This window comes from Beta vulgaris, chromosome 4, assembly GCF_026745355.1.
Source record: "Beta vulgaris subsp. vulgaris cultivar EL10 chromosome 4, EL10.2, whole genome shotgun sequence".
In the NCBI taxonomy this organism is placed as follows: domain Eukaryota; kingdom Viridiplantae; phylum Streptophyta; class Magnoliopsida; order Caryophyllales; family Amaranthaceae; genus Beta; species Beta vulgaris.
In genome coordinates this window covers 35,534,324-35,553,528 of record NC_079205.1, presented here as the reverse complement: position 1 = coordinate 35,553,528, position 19,205 = coordinate 35,534,324, and the positions used below count along the sequence as shown (strand labels likewise).

Genomic DNA, 19,205 nt, shown 5'->3' with positions numbered 1-19,205 from the left:
CCTGGGCTATCGTATTCTGAAAGCAATGCAGCTGAAGTACGATATGCCGTTGGACGAGGTCCAGGCGCTTGCGGCTGTGCATGCGCATAATTTGGCCTTGGTAAGTCTGCTAACGTTTCTTTTTTACTTTCAAATGAGTTACCGGCCTATTATTGAATTAAAACTCTTCATGATGTCTTTTTCAGTCAGCTAAATGCGGCAAGAAACTGTGCGACCTCTACCGATACTTCCAGACTTCTTACTACAAGGAGGTAGAGGACCACAAGAAGCTGAAAGGGCAAATGGCCGTGCAGGAGCAAGAATTACTAACGGCACAAGAGGAGGTGAAGGCCGCCCAAGATGCCGAGAAGAAAGCGGATGAGGCCTTGACCCAAGCCGTGTCTGACCACTCCGTGGTCTTGCCCAATAAGAATGATGATATCCGTCTCCTTCGGGAGCAAATTGTTGAGGCCAAGACCCATGAGCTCGAGGCCGTGAAGGAATACCGGAAGTCCATGGACTTCGGTTCTCGACTGGCCAACCGGTACAATGGGAGTGGGCAGTGGCTATGAGGTGCACCAGGCACGCTCTTTTGGACTTGGACTGGTCCTAAGTGGAAGAAGTTCATGGCCGCCGGGACTTTGAGCTCCCGGTCGAAGGCAAAGTTCTTGACTATGGGGTCACGAAGGCCGACATAGCCAACGCGGATCCCCGGGTTGAATTCGACAAGGGCCAAGCTCAGGGGGCGGACAGCACTGTTAACATTGTTGAAGATCCAGTAACGGTGGTGGACGAACCTGAGACCGAGGTGTCAAAGGAGTAGGGTTGTAGCTTTTCTTCTCTTTGTCTTTGGCGGTCTTGCCGCCTATGGCGGACCGCTTAGTTGGTTAGGGTTGTAACTCTTTTTGACATTCAATGAAAATACTTTCTTTTGCCCAACTTTGATGCCGTCCCAATATTATGCCTTTATTGTTTCTGTTGCTTTTCCGAATATTGACTTTGGCTATGAACATCTTTGTGTTAATGAGTTGGTCCAGCAGATCCACTAAGGTCATTGACCGGCTAACTCTTTATTTTATCTGGCAGATCCACGAGGGCCATTGGCCGGCTTGGCATTTTAATTAACTCAGTAGATCCACTAAGGTAATGGACTGGTTAACTTTTTATTTTATCCGGCAGATCCACGAAGGTCACTGACCGGCTTGGCATTTTTAATTAACTCAGCAGATCCACTAAGGTCATTGACATGTTAACTTTTTATTTTATCCGGCAGATCCACGAAGGTCATTGACCAGCTTGGCATTTTAATTAACTCAGCAGATCCACTAAGGTCATTGACTGGTTAACTTTTTATTTTATACGGCAGATCCACGAAGGTCATTGACCGATTTGCTTCTATAGTTAGAAAACCTAATGCATGTATATAGAAGATGCTCATTTTATTAAATAAAACGGCTCTTCCCAGCTGTACCGGATTTATTGCCTATAACAATGTAAGAAAGAACTCTGATAATAAGTAAATCCTACCGGTAACAGTGCCTGATTATTATCTAGTCTTATCTATACGTAGTATCTCTTGAGGACACTAGCGTTCCAGCTGTTCTTCAGCATCTCGCCTGACATGTCTTCAAGTCGATATGATCCGGGAACGATCTCCTCTTTGACCAAGTAGGGGTCCTCCCAATTGGCTGTTAGCTTTCCGTCTACATGCGCTTTCCCGGTTGCTGCTATACGTTTGAGTACGAAATCACCTTTCGAAATCGGTCGGTTTTGTACTCCCTTGTTATAGACCTTGCTGATCCGGTCTTTATATGCCGCCGACTTGAGTTCAGCAGCAAGCCTGACTTCTGGCAGAAGGTCCAGGTCTTCCTTGTGCAGTTTTTCATTCAACTCTAGATCATAGTTCAGGATCCGCTAGTTGGGCAGACCTACTTCGACCGGCAGCACAGCTTCTGCCCCAAAGGCTAGTCTGAAGGGAGTTTTACCGGTTGCTTCCTTCTCTGTGGTTCTATTGGACCATAATACGGTCGGAACCGTGTCCGCCCAAGCGCCTTTCAAGTCGTCCAGCTTTTTCTTTAAGGCGTTGAGGATCTGTTTGTTAGCGGCTGCCTGCCTATTGCTCTAAGGATGGCATACTAACGAGTAGGCGAATTTTATGACGTATGGTTTCAGGAAGTCCCGTATGGGGCCGCAATTGAATTGGACGTCGTGATCTATGATAATTCTTATAGAGATCCCGAACCTATTAATGACATTCTGCCAGATGAACTTTTTTACCTGGTTGGCCGTTATCTTTGCAGTTGGCTCTGCCTCAATCCATTTTGTGAAGTAATCAATACCCACAATCAGGAACTTTCTTCTCCCGCATGCCGGTGTGAAAGGTCCTCTGATGTCCATCCCCCACTAAGCGAAAGGAATTGGGTTAAGGATTGGCTGCAGATCATTTGCCGGCTGGTTGATCACTGGTGCGAACCTTTGCCACTTGTCGTTTTTTCATGTGGGCATGTGCGTCTGTCAGCATAGTTGGTCAGTAGAAGCCGGCTTGCAACACTTTCAGTGCTAGTGTCTTTTCACCGATATGGTTCGCGCAAACTCCCTCGTGGATTTCTTCGATTATTTTTGTAGCCTCGTATGCCGTTACGCACCTTAGAAGAGGGAGTGAGAAACCCTTTTTATACAACTGGCCCTAGAAGATGCAATACCAGGGTGAGTCTCTCTTAAGCTTCTTGGTCGCCATCTTATCTTCGGGAAGCGTCCCTGCCAGCTTATAAGCCAGTATGTCGACGTACCATTATGTGCTTTGGTTGATGGTGTTTATGGTGGGTATGGGGTTGTCGATGCTCCTCTCCGCCATTATCTCTACCATCACGCTCCGCTTCTTATCGCTAGTACTAGAACTTGCCAGCTTAGATAGGGCACCTGCTGCCATGTTTTCCATTCTCGACACTAGCTGGATCTCGAAGCTTATAACCCGACTGTCATGCTTTTGACCTTACTGAGATATTTTTGCATGACAGGCTCTCGCGCTTCATATGTGCCCTCGATCTAACTCGATAATAATTGGGAGTCCGTGATCATCAGAATCTTTTTGGCACCAGCTGCAATGCTCTGACTTAGTCCGGCCAGGGCTGCTTCATATTTTGTCTCATTATTGGACGCTTTGAAGCCGAACCGGACGGCATCTTCAAATACATCCCCTTTTGGGGATGTCATCACCACTCCGGCCCCTGCTCCGCTTTGAGCAGTTGAGCCGTCAAATATTATATGCCAGATGTCGGTTGCTTCTGATGTTTCCATGTAGGTGGTTTCGACGATGAAGTCCGCCAATGCTTGGGCCTTAATGGTTGTGCGAGGCCTGTACTCAATGTCGAACTCTGATTGTTCGATTTTCCATTTAAGCATCCTACCAGTCGTGTCGAGTTTGTGAATGGCCTTTTCTAGAGGCTGATTAGTGAGGAACTAGACGATATGTAAGTTGAAGTATGGTCGGAGCTTTCTTGCCGCGATAAGTATGGCATATGCCATCTTCTCCAACAATTCGTATTGTTGCTCTGCCCCGGCTAGGACATGGCTTATAAAATATATGGGGCTTTGCTGTCTTTGCCTCTCTACCAGTAATACAGCTGCTACCGTCCTCTCGAACACTGAGACGTATAACTGCAATTTGTCCCTGAGTTCTGGTCGGGTTATCGTCGGCAGCTTCTTGAAGTGCTCCTTAACTCCCTCAAATGCCTGTCTTTGCTCATCTCCCCATTCGAACTTTTTATTACCTCTAAGGATTTTGAAGAATGGCAGTGCTTTGTCAGATGACTTTGAGACGAACCTAGTGAGGGCCGTCATCCTCCCTGTTAGCTTCTGGATGTCTTGGATGCTCTTACGCTCCGGGAGGTCGCTGATGGCCTTAACCTTATCGGGGTTGGTGTCTATGCCCCGCTCGCTTACCATGAAGCCGAGGAACTTTCCGGACCTGACTCCGAATACACACGTCTTGGGGTTTATCGTCATCTAGTGTTGCCGGGGAGTAGCGAAAGTTTCCCCCATATCAGCGATATGCCCTTCCTCTATGAGGCTCTTCACAATGCTGTCGTCGACATATACTTCTACATTGCGGCCTTTCTTATGCTCGAAGATTTTATGTACAAGCTTTTGATAAGTAGCACTGGCATTCTTGAGTCCGAAAGGCATTGCCTTGTAGGCATACACTCATGCATCCGTGATAAACGTCGTTGTGTCTCTGTCAGATTCTAGCAAGCTGATCTGATGATATCCGGAGAAATCATCCATAAAACTTAGTAAAGCGTGGCCGCTAGTGGAGTCGACTAGCTGGTCAACCCTGGGCAAGGGGTAGAAGTCTTTGGGACAGGCCTTGTTCAGATCGGTAAAGTCCATGCACATTCGCCATGACCCATTGGCCTTTTTTACCATTACCCCATTTGCCAACCATTCTGGATAATCGGATGGTTCGATGAAATCCGCCGCTAGCAGTTTATCGACTTCTTTCTTGATGGTTGCATTCTTCTCGCCAGAGAAATTCCTCTTCTTTTGTTTTACCTGTCTAACATCTTTGTTAACGTTCAGCCGGTGGACCATAAATGCTGGGTCAATTCCCAACATCTCATCTGCATAGAAGGCGAAGATGTCCGCATGATCTCGTAATAGGGTGATCAGGTTGATCTGGACCTCTGCCGCCAATTCTGCTCCAATCTTCATCGTTCTTTCCGGCCTTTCTAGCTCTAGGCTCACTTCCTCTGTCTCACCTTCCGGGCTAGGTAGTGGCTGATCTGTCGGCCTTCCCTCAAAATTCTTCATTGACAGATCTTTCTTATCCTTGTTTCCTGTCCTGCGCCGTTTTCGTTTTGATGGCAGTGTCTCTGCCGGGCATTTGTGATCAGAGTGCTTGAGGGCTGTCAGGTAACAGGCCCTAGCAGACTCTTGGTTCCCCCTGATTTTCTCTGGTTTACCGTCATTGGAGGTGTTGATCATTGTCAGTTGGTAGGTGGAGACCACTGCTTGGGCGTCATGGATCAATGGGCGCCCGATGATGGCATTGTAAGCCGCCAGGATGTCAACAACGAGGAATTCCACCATCATGTCCCTGGAATGAAATCCTTCTCCCAGCTTTACTGCGAGTTTGACGTTTCCCTCTGGGACGAATGCCCCGGTAAAACCGATGACTGGGTAGGAAGTCGGCTTCAAACATGCAGTTTCGAGGCCCATTCTTTCAAATGTTTCTTTATATAGGATGTTGGCGGAACTTCCACCATCCACCAGTACGCGATAGACCATTGTCGTTGATATTTGCAGAGATACTACCAGGGGATCATCATGAGGGTAGATGATTCCTCTGGCGTCCTCTGACGTAAAAGCTACGGACGGCATGGTTAGGGGTGTCGGCCATTTCCCTGCGTTGTGATAATTTACTTGGTGCCTCACCTCTTTCAAGCTAGCTTTGGCACCATGTATGCTTCCACCATGTGTCGGCCCTCCAGATATGACATGGATTTCGGTGATCCTATCTTTCACTGACTTTCTGCTGCCGTTTTCATCCTCTCTGGTGGGGACTTTCGGTCGATCCTCGCCTGAACTGGGTGAAGTAGCCTCTTATTATGAGATCTTCGATCCCGTCCTTGAGGTCCTTGCAGTCATCTGTCACGTGACCATAGTCCCTATGGAACTCACACCACTTCAATTAATCCTGGCCCTTGTAGTACATCTTTCTGGGCCCCTGCCACTTGTCATCCTTTTTATGTAGTTCGAATATCTCCGCCCTAGATATTGTTAGAGGGGTGTAATTGCGATACTTGTCAGCTCACCCTTCCTGACCCTTCTTTACAGAATTGCTTTCTTCCCTACTATTGGAATTGTCCGGTTTTTTATCTTTCCGGTACTTATCATCTTTGCGTTCCTTTTCCTTATCTTTCTCATCTCCTGCCGGCCTTTTAGTGGTTGTCGCTTTGTCAAACTCCTTTCCTCGGATGAAGTCATTTGCCTTGCCTAAGACCTCCTTAGGCTTGTCACCTTTTTGTGGCCCAAGTAGCTCCTGAAGGGAGTTCCCTCCTTCAGGCCCGTCATTAGGGCTAAGACCGCTACCTCCTGCTGCAGGTTGGGGATGGTGACGGCTTCTGCATTGAAACGCCCTACATAGTCCCTCAAACTCTCGGATTCCCCTTGCTAAACGGACATCAGTTCTCCGGTAGTCTTCTCCTTGCGTTTGTTACTGAAAAAGTGTGTGACAAACATAGATGTGAGCTGGCGGAAGTCAAAGACCGTTGCCGGCGGTATACTCTTAAACCATGTCTCGCCAACCCCAGTTAGCGTAGAGGGGAACACTTTACACCATACTGAGTCGATATTAGTGTACAGCAGCATGTGTCCCTCATAAGTCGGTATATGATGTTCTGGGTCAGTCTTGCCGTCATATTTACATGTCGGCATCTTAATCTTCTCCATGGGCTCCTGAAGGATAGCAGTGGAGAAGGGAGAGTTTCGTAAGGATAGCGGTGCTCTTCGTCTGTACTCACTTCCCTTTCTGGGATGGGAAGACAGCTGGACCTCCGTTTCCTGAGCCTCCTCTTCCTCCTCTTCCCTAACCTGCTCTGTGGGGGTCTTGGAGTTGGCCACCTGATCCTGGTCATTTCGGCCTCGCTCCCCCTGGCGGCCTGTCCCCAGGGAGCACAATTTTATCACTGGGCTGTGGGCTCTACTCAGAGGTCGTTTGACGGGTGGACCGGTCGGCGGGGTGTGGCTAGCCATGGCCTGAAAAACTTCCACTGTACTCCTGAGTTGTTCCGGAGTGAACATATGCTGGAGAGTATGGAATATCACTACTACATTTTTTAAGAAAGGCAACAGTTGAAAAGAGTCTAATGCAACGACACTTGGTAAGCCGTTGCAATAAGCTATTCAAAGTATTTCCGTTGCAATAGTAGCAACGAATCTTGAGTACCGTTACAGTAGGGTACTTAATGTAACAACTACTTGAAATTTATACACATGAATTGTATCAATTGGAATGGTATAGAAAATGTGAGTTGCATTTGCACTATTTAGTCTACCGTTGCAATAGATACATTTTACCACTAGTGATTTAGTGAGATAAAATATCTTAGAAGCGCCAACATTACGAAATTTTTGTGAAATTCTAAATTTCACTTTTTCCCTCTAAAAACTTCAAACACCAAATCGTTAAAGACCACTGTAGGCCGTCCCACTCTCTCACGAAAAAACATAAGCTATTTTCCCTTTCCCATATCTGATTTCTCTCATCTCTCTCGTTCTCAACCTCCATATTATACATCTCCCTTGTGGATCTGTCAAATTCACGATGCCGAATTTGTACGATGCCCAATTCAAATTTGCGATGCCCAGTTGAAGATTCTCGAGCGTCGCCTTATGCTCTAACTATGCATTTGATGCGAGTCTAGTCCAGTGGTTTGATTTTCCTTGTTTTCCTCTTCACTTCTATTTCTTATGTTTCATATGCGAGTCTAACTATGCATAAAATTTGAACTGGATGTGCACTCATCTATTGCTTATATAATTTCCCTTGTTTTTCCTCTTCACTTCTGTTATTCTTCCTTATTCTTTTTCTGTTTCCACTAAAAAAAAATACATATAGAGGCAATCCAAAATTGCATCTAAATATATATTTGTAGCCTCTAATGGTGTTTAGAAACAATTTTTTGGTTGCCTCTAATTAGTCCGTCGCTAATTATAGGTTGCCCCTAATGCCACGTTTTAGAGGCAGACAAGTTATGGTGCTGCTAAAGACTCTTATGTTTAGAGACAACCATATGCCTGTCGCTAATTATAGGTTGCCCCTAATGCCACGTTTTAGAGGCAGACAAATTATGGTATCTGCTAAAGACTCTTAAGTTTAGAGGCAAACATATGACTGTCGCTAATTATAGGTTGCCCCTAATGCGTCATTTAGAGGCAGACAAGTTATGGTGCGGCTAAAGACTGATATGTTTAGAGGCAACCATATGTCTGTCGCTAATAATAGGTTGCCCCTAATGCCACCTTTTGAGGCACACAAGTTACAGTTCTGCTAAAGCCTCTTACGTTTAGAGGCAACCATATGTCTGTCGCTAATTATAGGTTGCCCCTAATGCCACCTTTTTGGGGCACACAAGTTATATTGCTGATAAGACCACTTATATTTAGAGGCACCATAAATCCATCTCTAATTATATGTTGCCTCTAATGCAACCATAAGTTAGTCGCTAAAGGATGTTTTTAGGTGCAACTTTTGACATTTTTATTAAAACTATTAGGGGCAACTACACATTTTCAGTTTAAGATTTATGAATTAATACATATATATGCTATATTAATATTAAAAGTAAACAAACAAAACAATTTAATGAATCAATAAAAAGCTATATAGATAAAAAATAATTGTCATTTATATAAACACCTTAATCAACTAACATGTCTAGTTGGTTGTTCACAATTGTTACAGTAAAAGAAATTGGAAACTACAAGAGAGAAAAAAAAAGATATCTAATAGTTTGAATAGTGTCATTCCATTTTTCAATTGCCTCAGTCTTTGTTAGTGTCATGCTATTTTCTTCCTCATATTATTCTTCAATTGTTTGAATAGTTGGATTCCGCAAGCACCTGCAACACATGCATATAGTAAATATTAGTTTAATAACAAATATTAGTTTAACAAAGCTGTAATAACTTGTACAAAAATTGGCTTAGCCGGTAGTAGTAGCACGCAATGGCACGACAACTTGCACCGGAAACAACTAAAAAGCATAGCAACCGCTGCAATAACACAAGATTAAGTACATGAACAACAATGATCGTGCAAAAACAAACATCAGCAAGTCAGCAGCACAAACCTTTCCAGATTGACTAAAAATACTTATTTAACAGCATCAAAGCCACAACTAGAAGGATTCAGGTAGCAATTTTATTCACCATTATTTACAACCGTTATAGTAACTATAAATATCTATTCATGATATCTTGAATTTTGAACTTCATTAAAATAATTAGAAACTTACATGAAAACCACCTTATTTTCCTTAATTTGACAGCTCCAATATGACACCATGAACCATAACTACACCAAAAGATTGAAAAGAAAAAAACATTTGTTACCCAAAGATAAGATCAAAAAAATTTAACATCATAAATGCATATAAGATAAGCATAACTCTATACCACTTAATCTAACAGTGGAAACCTGTTTTTATACTCTATACCAAAATCACACAGCAAAATTAGAGAACTAAAGTCAACTGAGAGGTACTAACCTTAACAATTTGCAGCTGCGCGAAAATTAATCATCTAAACAGCTTCGATGGGCTAAATCGATAATCTAAACAAAAGGATAGCCGTTTAAGAAGGGACAAAGAGCTGAATGTGACTGCAGGAACAAATAAATAAGCAAAAAAATAGAAGCAGTGAGCAATGGCCGCAACAGAACAATCAACAATCAATTAGCAGCAGCTTGTCGTGCAAAAAATTAGTAATAAAAGCCAAAATATTCCACAAATCTCAAACATCAACATTTACCAACAGATTAGAAGCCAATGTAACAAAAAAAAAATTTAGTTATTTCGCTTTTCATGATGAGATCAAAAACAACTTTCAAGCCACATTAGTTCATCAAATTCCTTATTTCAGAACATCATCAAATGATACCCAACGAAAATGAAATTTCGAAATGAAAAGAGTGAATAAACTTCACCTGACCAGGAAAAAGAAAAGCGGAAGAAGGCTTATAATCAGAAAACATAGCAATTTCAGAAGGAGATCCAACTGAAACGCTCATAAAAACCGTACAACAATAACAGAACAACAATATAATCTAACAATAACCACCACAACAACAAGAAAATGACAGAGTAGAGCACGGTTCCATAAACGACAGCAACAATAACAAGAACAACAACTATACAACAACACAAACAACTTGGGATTGAATTACAAAGAAAAGGGTTTGAATTAAGAACAAAGAGGAAATTTACCTCTGCTCTACTAGGAGCAGCGAAAACAGAGAAGAACCGAGAAACAGAGGGGTCGAGGGAGATTTTCGAAACTTCAATGCACATCAGTGGAGCTTCGGCGTGGAGGCGGAGGCGTTCGCCGGCGAAGCAGCGAATGGGAACAACCTGACGAACATCGACGAACAAGAGAAACTATTCCATAACATGAGAGAGAGAGAGAGGGGAACATGTAATAATAATAATAATTTTATTATTATTATTATTATTATTATTATTATTATTATTACTTATAATAATAATTATTATTATTATTATTATCATCATTATTATTATGTAATAATAATATTATTATTGTTATAAAAGACAAAATGTACAAGTTGTTATTATTAAGTTGAACAAACGCAACCTAAGGGTGCATTCTTTTCAACGTATATAAGCACTATAATGCTTATTTTGAAAATGATTATATTAAAATTGATCAAACTAGCTAAGATTAGAAAATTTGAAATTATATGCTCCCTCTATTCCATAATTTTTTGTGCATTTCACTGTTCATACGCTTCTCAACGCACATTTTATGTCATAAATATCTGTGATTACATATTTGTAAAAATTATTGCAATTGAGATATTAATATTATACTCATTAAGACAATTCAACAAGACCCCACATGACTATATTTACTTTTATATGTTCATCAATATATAGAAGATTATCTCTGCATGTGAATAGTGTAAATAACTCAAATGCACTAAAAATTATGGAACGGAGAGAGTAATAATATTCAGTTTAGATAAGAAAAAATTCAATCGAATCACATCGGATTCGACTAATTATAACTTTAAAACCAACGAAGTATAATAAGAAGAATTCATTTAGATCAGGAAAATTTATATCATATAAGAAAATTTACACCAACCCAATTGTTAGTTGCAGATGATCGCCACTGTCAATAGCGAATCGTAAACAGATCAGATTATCCAAATAAAACTCAAATATGAACCCACATCCTGTATAACATAATGTAAATTGAATATAATCCAAAATTCGAAGTAGTCAACGCCAAAATTCGAACTAACTCGAAGCAGAATTTTACCCCAAAACCCCTCAAAATTCAAAGCCCCAAACCCACATAATTTAAGATCCCAAATTTCGAACTTAATCCAGAAAATTCGAAGATTAAAAAAAGTTGAGATGCACCAAATTGGAGAAAAAGAACTTACTGAAATCGCAATGAAGGAGACGGTGAAGTGAGAGAGATGAAGGGCAACGAAGGGAGGAGTGAAGGTGAGGTGAGAGAAAGAGATTAAAAGAGAGAATAGTGTCGGTGTGAGGGTGAGTATTTTGATATGTATGTGAGGTGAGAGAAAGCGAGTGAAAATGTGAGGTAATGAGGTGTATCCCGTTATGAGTGTCGTAGATTTAGAGGTTTCAATTCAAATCAATCAAGCATGGAATTCTAGATTCACAATTCCTTGCTAAACCTAGTAGTCATAATCCAATTTAGACCTAATTTTAGGTTGATTACTCCTATCCTTATGAATATTGGAAATCAAATGTCACAATCAATCAATTAACTCTTATCAAGTACTCATCATGCAATCATTGCAATACTTTGACTTCTTTTACTTCCTCTAGCAAAGGAAGCTACTCACTCATGGCTAAAATTCATATTCAAAAGAGAATATCCTAGGATTAACCTAGAAATTGAGATGAACAAGCAAAAGAACGATTAAACTAGCAATTAATGGAAATTGAAAGCTAGAGCATGAAATTGAAACTAAATCTAACATGAATTGAGGAAACTAAAAGCAAAACATGAATTAAAAAACAAGTAATTGAAAGAACAAAGAAAAAATGAACTAAAGCATGAAATCAAAGGGAAAGCTTTAAAAGATGAGACAAGAGTGAGAAATTCTTATTAAAAGGGAATAAGGGAAATAAAAGAATAAAAACAAAAATAAAATGAAAAAGAGAAATAAGAAGTAACAGAAAAAGAAAAAGAAAAAGAAATTACGGAAAACAAAGCCACGTCATTCAGCTTGCTCTCTATTAAAGATGGTTTTGTGATGTATATTGAAGGTTTATTATATTTCGGAAAAAAATTACACTATACTCATTAAGGACCTTAGACCCTACCCATACCCTATCGAACCCTAAGGGTACGGGTAATGATGATTGCATAAATTTGTCCCTAGCTCAAACGATGGGACTGGTGCTGATACGAAAGAATGACTCCTTGGGAGCACAAACTTTGTCCCTAGCTGGTTGTGCGTTGGCTAAAACGACATTAAGACTGAGGTCACCGACCAGCTAGCCCTCATCCAAGGCAGCATGCTTAACGATACAGTAGATTGTACCCATATCAAGTTGTGTTTTGCTAAGATGAATAATCAACTGTGTAAAACCACTCTAATGAGTAAAAAAAAGTAGAACGACTCTTCATATGTTTTAATATTATATATTATAACCAACTACAATAATAACGAGTAGACGATCAATTCCAAACTTTATAAATGATTTATTATTATAAGCATTATGATTGATATATAAGTTTGTAAATAGCTATGATGGTAATGAGAATAATAATACTAATAAACATAAAGCGACAACGATAATAGGTAAAATACAAATAATAACAGTAATAGTAGCAATAGTAATACAAATAAGAACAGGAATACTACCAATAACAATAACAATTATAAATACTAATATGTTGAATCATTTTAATATATAAAATTGATATCAAAATAATTGTAAAACCAATCTAATATTCTATTGATTATAAATCACTACTACAAATATGTGCAAAAGTATCACCTATGAGAGACCTCCTTAATGACATAAGTGATTATTCAGCAAAAAAAAATCCAATTTGTTTAAAAGGTGGTCTATTATAACATGATAAATGAGACCTTTTCTGTAAACAGGTGGTTTTTTTGAACCTTATCAAATGTTTACAATATTAAAGAACCACTTATTCCTATTAAGTGGTGATTTTGATTTTATATTTTTTTTTAAAAAAAAATTCCATATATAACTAATTATTAATAAAAATCAACACACACATCTACAATCCACTAGTAGCAGTTAATCACCTCTTATATCTCTATTCAAAAATAAAGGTAAAACCCGTAATATACTATTCTTTAATTACTTAATTGTACTTTTAATTTACTTCATCATTAACAAATTGCCGATGCAAGCGTGTAACTTCTTGACTTCTTCCATCTTCCCTCAAATACGCACTACGCGAAAAAAAAAAAAAAACCGCACATACACCCGCCTGAATTTGCACCACAGTCGCCGGCAATCGTCGCATTTACCTCGCTGGCCAATTCCTCTGCGCCAGTGAAGTCGTCTTTGCCGTCTTCCAATTACCCGATAGAACAAGAGTCGTCTTTGGCCGCCATTGTTCCATTACCACCACCACGCCACAACGACGCCAATTCGTCCGCCAGTATACTGGTAATAAACTAATCATTCCCAATTCGTCTCTCCCTCAACTTGTTTTGTTAGGGTAATTGAATTATATATATTTTTATCAGAATTCTTGTTTGTTTGTAGATGTTCATTATAAATAAATTAAATTGTGTCCTGCAATTAAATCTTTTTGAAACTTATTAGAGTATGATGGTAGATGAATTGTGTGAAAATCACTTGAAACGAAAAAATCAGAACTTTATGCGGAGTTCAAAAAAATTTGTGAAATAATTTACAAAAATCGAAAAAAGAAATGAAAGGGAGTTTAAAATTAGACATGGCTAAAATGGGAGCAGTGATGAGGGCTTTTTTGAGATGTTGAAAGGTTGTAGTGGCTACAGGCGTCAGTCCAAAGCTATCTGTTTTGAGTTGTTGGGTTAGGGGGTGGGCTATGTTGGCATATCCTTGCAAAAACTTAGAGGCGAGTAAGGTACTGCGTTCAGCATGAGGTGGGAACTCCCTAGACAAGGCAGCAGCGTTGTTACTGGGTCCATGTTTCTAGTGTATAGTGAAATCATAGCAAATGCCATGTATAGTCAAAAATGGCGTTGGCTAATTTGATAGATTATGATGAATGAACTTAGTCTTAGTCTGCTTCGTGCACCAGATATTGACATGGTGCACTGCAGCACTTAGGAACCCAAGCAACCACAGCATATCTGCACGACATCCACCAGCCAATTTCTTTTCGCGGGAGTGTCACAGCTCCAAACTTATTAATCTCTAAGGACTAAGATATGTTCATATTGGGAACACATAACTTGAACTTGTGTCTCCTGGTGCACTTAGTATGATAAGAAACACAATCTATTTTATTAAGGAAACTACATTTTATCTTGATACATTTGCCCACTTGAGGGAAGTCAACAAATAAGTTTGTCAATAGCTTCATATGCATAATTTGTTGATAAGATCACTATTTAGCTTTTACTTCCCTCTAGTCCATTTCCTTTCTCATATGTATCAAGTTGCGGATCTTTTCTTTTTGTTGGCCAAGTTTTTTTTTTTCATTTTTTTTTTGGGGGGGTGGGGGGGTTATGGGTGGGAGTGGGTTATTATCTGAATGGCAGAAGGTTTAGGTGGAATTGAATGATAAATGAACAACAGCTATCAAAGCTAGGGAAAGTCACAATTTCTCAGTATTATCAGAGCACACATGGGTCAAATAGTAGCATCTGATCAAACACACGAAATACTAGCTGTACTGAAAGCAACCAAAAGCTTTTGTATTAGAGCTACAATAGAGCATATAAGAGCGACGATCGACGGGTGGTCATATCTGTTTCTGACACCACTACGGTCAGGTCTGGGTAATCCCAGGTTAGGTTTCGATCAGGTCTAGATATTGACCCTCACAGGTCGAACCAGGTTCAAATCAGGTCAATGTCAGGTTGACCCAGCAGTCAGAAGAGTTTTTGACACCACTAACGACAATTCAAGTGACACTAAAAAAATATCTTTAGATGCAACAATAATCTATGTGATGCTAAAAAAAATGGCTATCGAGACAACTAAATTCATGTGACGTTAAATACATGGCTTTATAGACAACTAACTACAGTTGATGCTGAAAAAATGGCTTTAGAGACAACTAAAGGCATGTGACGCTAAATACATGGCTTTAGAGACAACTAACTACAGTTGATGCTGAAAAAATGGCTTTAGAGACAACTAAATTCATGTGACGCTAAATACATGGCTTTAGAGACAACTAACTACAGTTGATGCTGAAAAAAATGGCTTTAGAGACAACTAAAGTCATGTGACACTAAATACATGGCTTTAGAGACAACTAACTACAGTTGATGCTAAAAAAAATGGCTTTAGAGACAATTAAATTCATGTGATGCTAAAAATATGGATTTAGAGACAACCAATATTCATGTGATGCTAAAAACATGGTTTTAGAGGCAACCAACATTCATCTGATGCTAAAATGTATCTTTAGAGGCACCAGAATATACTTGACACTAAAAACCATATAATTAGAGGCAACCATGTTTATGTGATGGTAAAAGGGGGTTGTAGAGGCAAGTCGGCCAAATGATGTGCCTCTATAGCCAATTTTTTTTGTAGTGTTCATATTGCAGTGGTTTGATTTTGGATTTTATTAATTTTAGGCATTGGGTGATATTTATTTCATTCGCCAACTTGAATTTCTGGTTTCTTTGATCAATGTATAAGTTAAATATGGTGCTCTTGTTTTTGCAAGCAAGATGTTCGACAAAATGCCTATGAGAAATTTGATTACTTGAAGTTACTTGTTTTTGGTTTATGGTCAAAATGATATAGTGGTTATGCCTTATGCTCTAACTAGTAATAACTATGCATTTGATAGTGTATTAAGTTGATTCTATTTCAGCTGTGAATGATGTGTATCAAACAAAACAAATATTCTCTTCTCAGTAATGTCGTATTTGGAAACATAGCATCAAATTACCTCCCTGTTCGCATGGAGTTAGGATACGTCAGATTAATTCTTTCTTTGTCAAACCAATTTTAATGTACTTAATAAATAAAATACGACTTGTATTATGAAGGAAGGTAAATGGAAGTTGACATATAAAGAAAATTGTATCAATTTATGCTTGGTTGTCCTAGTTAGACAATAACTTTCACTTTTGATTATTCTACCTCAGCTGCGGATAATTTTGACATCGTTTTGGACATATATATACTATTGTCTACAAATAAGAGTACACTAGGTTATAATTCATCCCCTTTGATCCAACATAAGGTAATTAATAACTAGTTAAAAATAAAATGTAATTCATTTGATCTAATATTCATCTCATTCATCTTTATAGAAACATAAAGGAAAATTCTACATGTTGGTCTCTTACTTTTAGATTTTCTCGTGAGTTGTGATCGTCATGCTGTTTATTTGTGTTTGGCTATCTACTTATTTTTGCTGAGTGTTTTGCAGTTTGATCCGAGTCTAGTCCTGGATACCGATTTGACTGTTTGCTTGTTCTTTAGTATATTGGAAGCTACAGTATGCCACACCCATCCTAACATCCATTAGTGCTTGTTTTAGTATTATCATCTCGCAAAGTGACGCCAACCATTTAGTTTATTATCTCGCAAAATAAGTTTATCATTTAGTTTAGTATAAAGAAAGATGTGTAACACGTGTGTTCTTTAGCTGCCATCTTTTGGTGTTTTTATATGTTTTCAAGCTTTGGTGAAATTAATATTGGAATTAAAAATGTCCACTTTGATTGTTGTACTTGAAGGGTTATGGGAAGGGTCTTTAAAATAATTGGATGATTGTATTAGGCATTGATCTTTATCACATTTAATTATTTTGAAGAAATGGAGCAGATTGAAAGAGAAAGAATGTGTTGTAAATTCGTAGGCTTATACATAGTGAAGAGATGCAGGTGAAATTTTAAAGGCTGTTTATACATAATCGAATCAATTTGCAAGAAAGTATGATAATAGTTTAAAAAGGCTATTAGTATGATGTTTGTGGAATGTAGAAGAACACGCAAAAAAAATCTCTGTTTAGATTAAGATGTTTCAAATATATAAACAAGTTGTTTCTTCTTGTATCACCCTTTAAACACTTCGTAACTCCATTTTCGATTTTAATTGCTAAATTTAGTGTTTCTAACTATTTATAGTGTTTGAATTATTAGGTGAACAATGAACCAATGGAGGTGATCAAACATGGATGTCCCACTATATACGCTATTGGTGGCCGAATCTAGCTAGTTATATATTGTAATATGGTGCTTGCAGACAATATTTAGAAGGAAATTAGGGATGTATATGCTAGAAATATTTTGTAGTACATTAAACAATTATTTTGTTTAGTTTGATTTAATACATTTCATTTATATTAGTAAGAATTTAGTCATGATTATAGTACTCTTATAAATTCATTAGTTTGAGAAATTTCAATACAACGTAACAACTTTTTAAAGCTTCTGTAGCGCCTTTTAGTATTTTGTCACGGAATATATATATATATATATATATATATATATATATATATATATATATATATATTATCGGCGGTAGAATAGCTTTGAGTAATGGGTGTTGCAATAGCCTAACCATCGCATAACCTACATGAAACCAATGACTCGCATAGTCGTTGCCTAAAAGATTGGTCTAGAGCAACGGTTCATTAAGTCGTTGCAATAGGCCCCACAAGTCGTTACACTAGGCCTATTGCAACGCCTCCAAATGTGACGGCTCAAAAATCGTTGCACTAGGTCTACTGCAATGACTTTTGGGCCTATTGCAACGATTTTCGTGTGTTACTTTTGCCCTTTAATGTAGAAGTGAATATACTCTCTTGAGGAGTCTCAGGGGTTTTCCTTCCCTTATCAATAGGTGTTCGAGTCAGTCCTGTGGCCGATATCGGGGTTGAGAACCCTGGTGGTGATTTCTCAATGGGGACATTGTTTTCTTTAGTTTTCGGCATCCCAAAGTACTGATTAGGATCCATGAGGGTTGTTTTGCTGGTAAGAAATGGCTTAGACTTAAAGGTATAGTTCGTCCCTCCTTCTAGCGCTAATTGTTCCAGTATGGAGTAAATATTAGGGTGTGAACCGGTATGTCCTTGGTGTATAAGCCGGTCCGATTTCCTGAAAGAGAGAACACGTAAACTAGCCTCGGGGGTTGATCCGAGGAACGCCCCTCCGATGCCTAAGTCAGTAATGGGTAAACCGGTAGCTCTTGGGTAGAGTATGATTGTGATATGTCCACGTACCTTATGACTCAGATCAACGGGGTATTTATAAGGGGCCCATCAAAGTCAATGTTCAAGTAGGACTCTGATCCTAATGGAATATTCACAGGTATATCCCTTGGAGATATACATTTATCCTATACTGAACTTCTATCTTAAGGCCCATAGGCGCATGTAGATAGAAGTTGGATCAAACATTAGTACAAAAAGATCGATTTGCGTCGGACCTAGGATACCTTTTTGCGTCGGACTTGGGTCTGACGGCACAGGTCTCGACGTAGATGAACTATAATTGATCTCCGTCGTATGCCGAAACGACGCAGATCTTTTAGCTATTTGCGTCGCACGTTGTATACGGTGCGACGCAGATGGTATCCCCAGCAGCCTAAGCATCACTCATCTGCATCGCACATGGCTAAGCATGCGACACAGATGGGATCCCAACAGCCCATCTGCGTCGCATGTTGTGCCACATGCGATGCAAAACGCAGCCTTTTATTTAAAAAAACATAAGAACGAGTCTCAGCAATTGAACTTGCGAATTGGTATTGAAAATTAAATAAATACAAAAAAACGAATAATATTACAGAAGAACTACAAGAATCAGATCTGAAACTACAAGAACTACAAGAATCGAAATAGAATAACAAAATACACGAACAAAATGAAATGAAAATATTGAACAAAAACATAAATCTGAATCGATTAACAAAAAACTAAATCTGAAAATATTTTCTTTCTTAATTCACAGGGGAAAACTCAAAAAACATAACTAAAACAAATTTGAACCGACGAGAGTTTAATGTTCTTCAATCTTCACCGACGAGAGTTTAATGTTCTTCAATCTTCACCGACGAGAGTTTAATGTTCTTCAATCCTCACCCTTTAAAACGACGAGAAACTGTCTAAATTACTCAGATTTCTAGTAGAAAACGAAATTAAAAAAATCGAAATAAATAAAATTAGATATGATCAAATACAAAAAAAAAAAACCTCTAAAGCAATAAACAAACCGTCAACTTAATTTCTACTCGCCCTTCGCCGGCGAGAGTGGGAGATCTTCGTTTGCAGTTACG

The 19,205-nt window shown here is 39.1% G+C and overlaps 1 protein-coding gene and 1 long non-coding RNA gene across 2 annotated transcripts; one reads left to right on the top strand and one right to left on the bottom strand.

The window, feature by feature from the left end:
- Positions 1–4,182: 4,182 nt before the first annotated feature.
- Positions 4,183–5,358, bottom strand: LOC125496617 (uncharacterized). Its single transcript, XM_048642123.1, has one exon. The coding sequence runs from the start codon at positions 5,356–5,358 to the stop codon at positions 4,183–4,185; it is 1,176 nt and encodes a 391-aa protein (XP_048498080.1).
- Positions 5,359–12,970: 7,612 nt separating this feature from the next.
- On the top strand, positions 12,971–17,289 carry LOC109136498 (uncharacterized). The gene is made up of 2 exons (XR_007273399.2): positions 12,971–13,412; positions 17,069–17,289. It is a non-coding gene; the product is annotated as an uncharacterized LOC109136498 (long non-coding RNA).
- Positions 17,290–19,205: the final 1,916 nt, after the last annotated feature.

Coding starts and splice junctions, on each gene's coding strand:
- LOC125496617 (XM_048642123.1), bottom strand. CDS start 5,358: ATGCCGTCCGTAGCTTTTACGTCAGAGGACGCCAGAGGAATCATCTAC.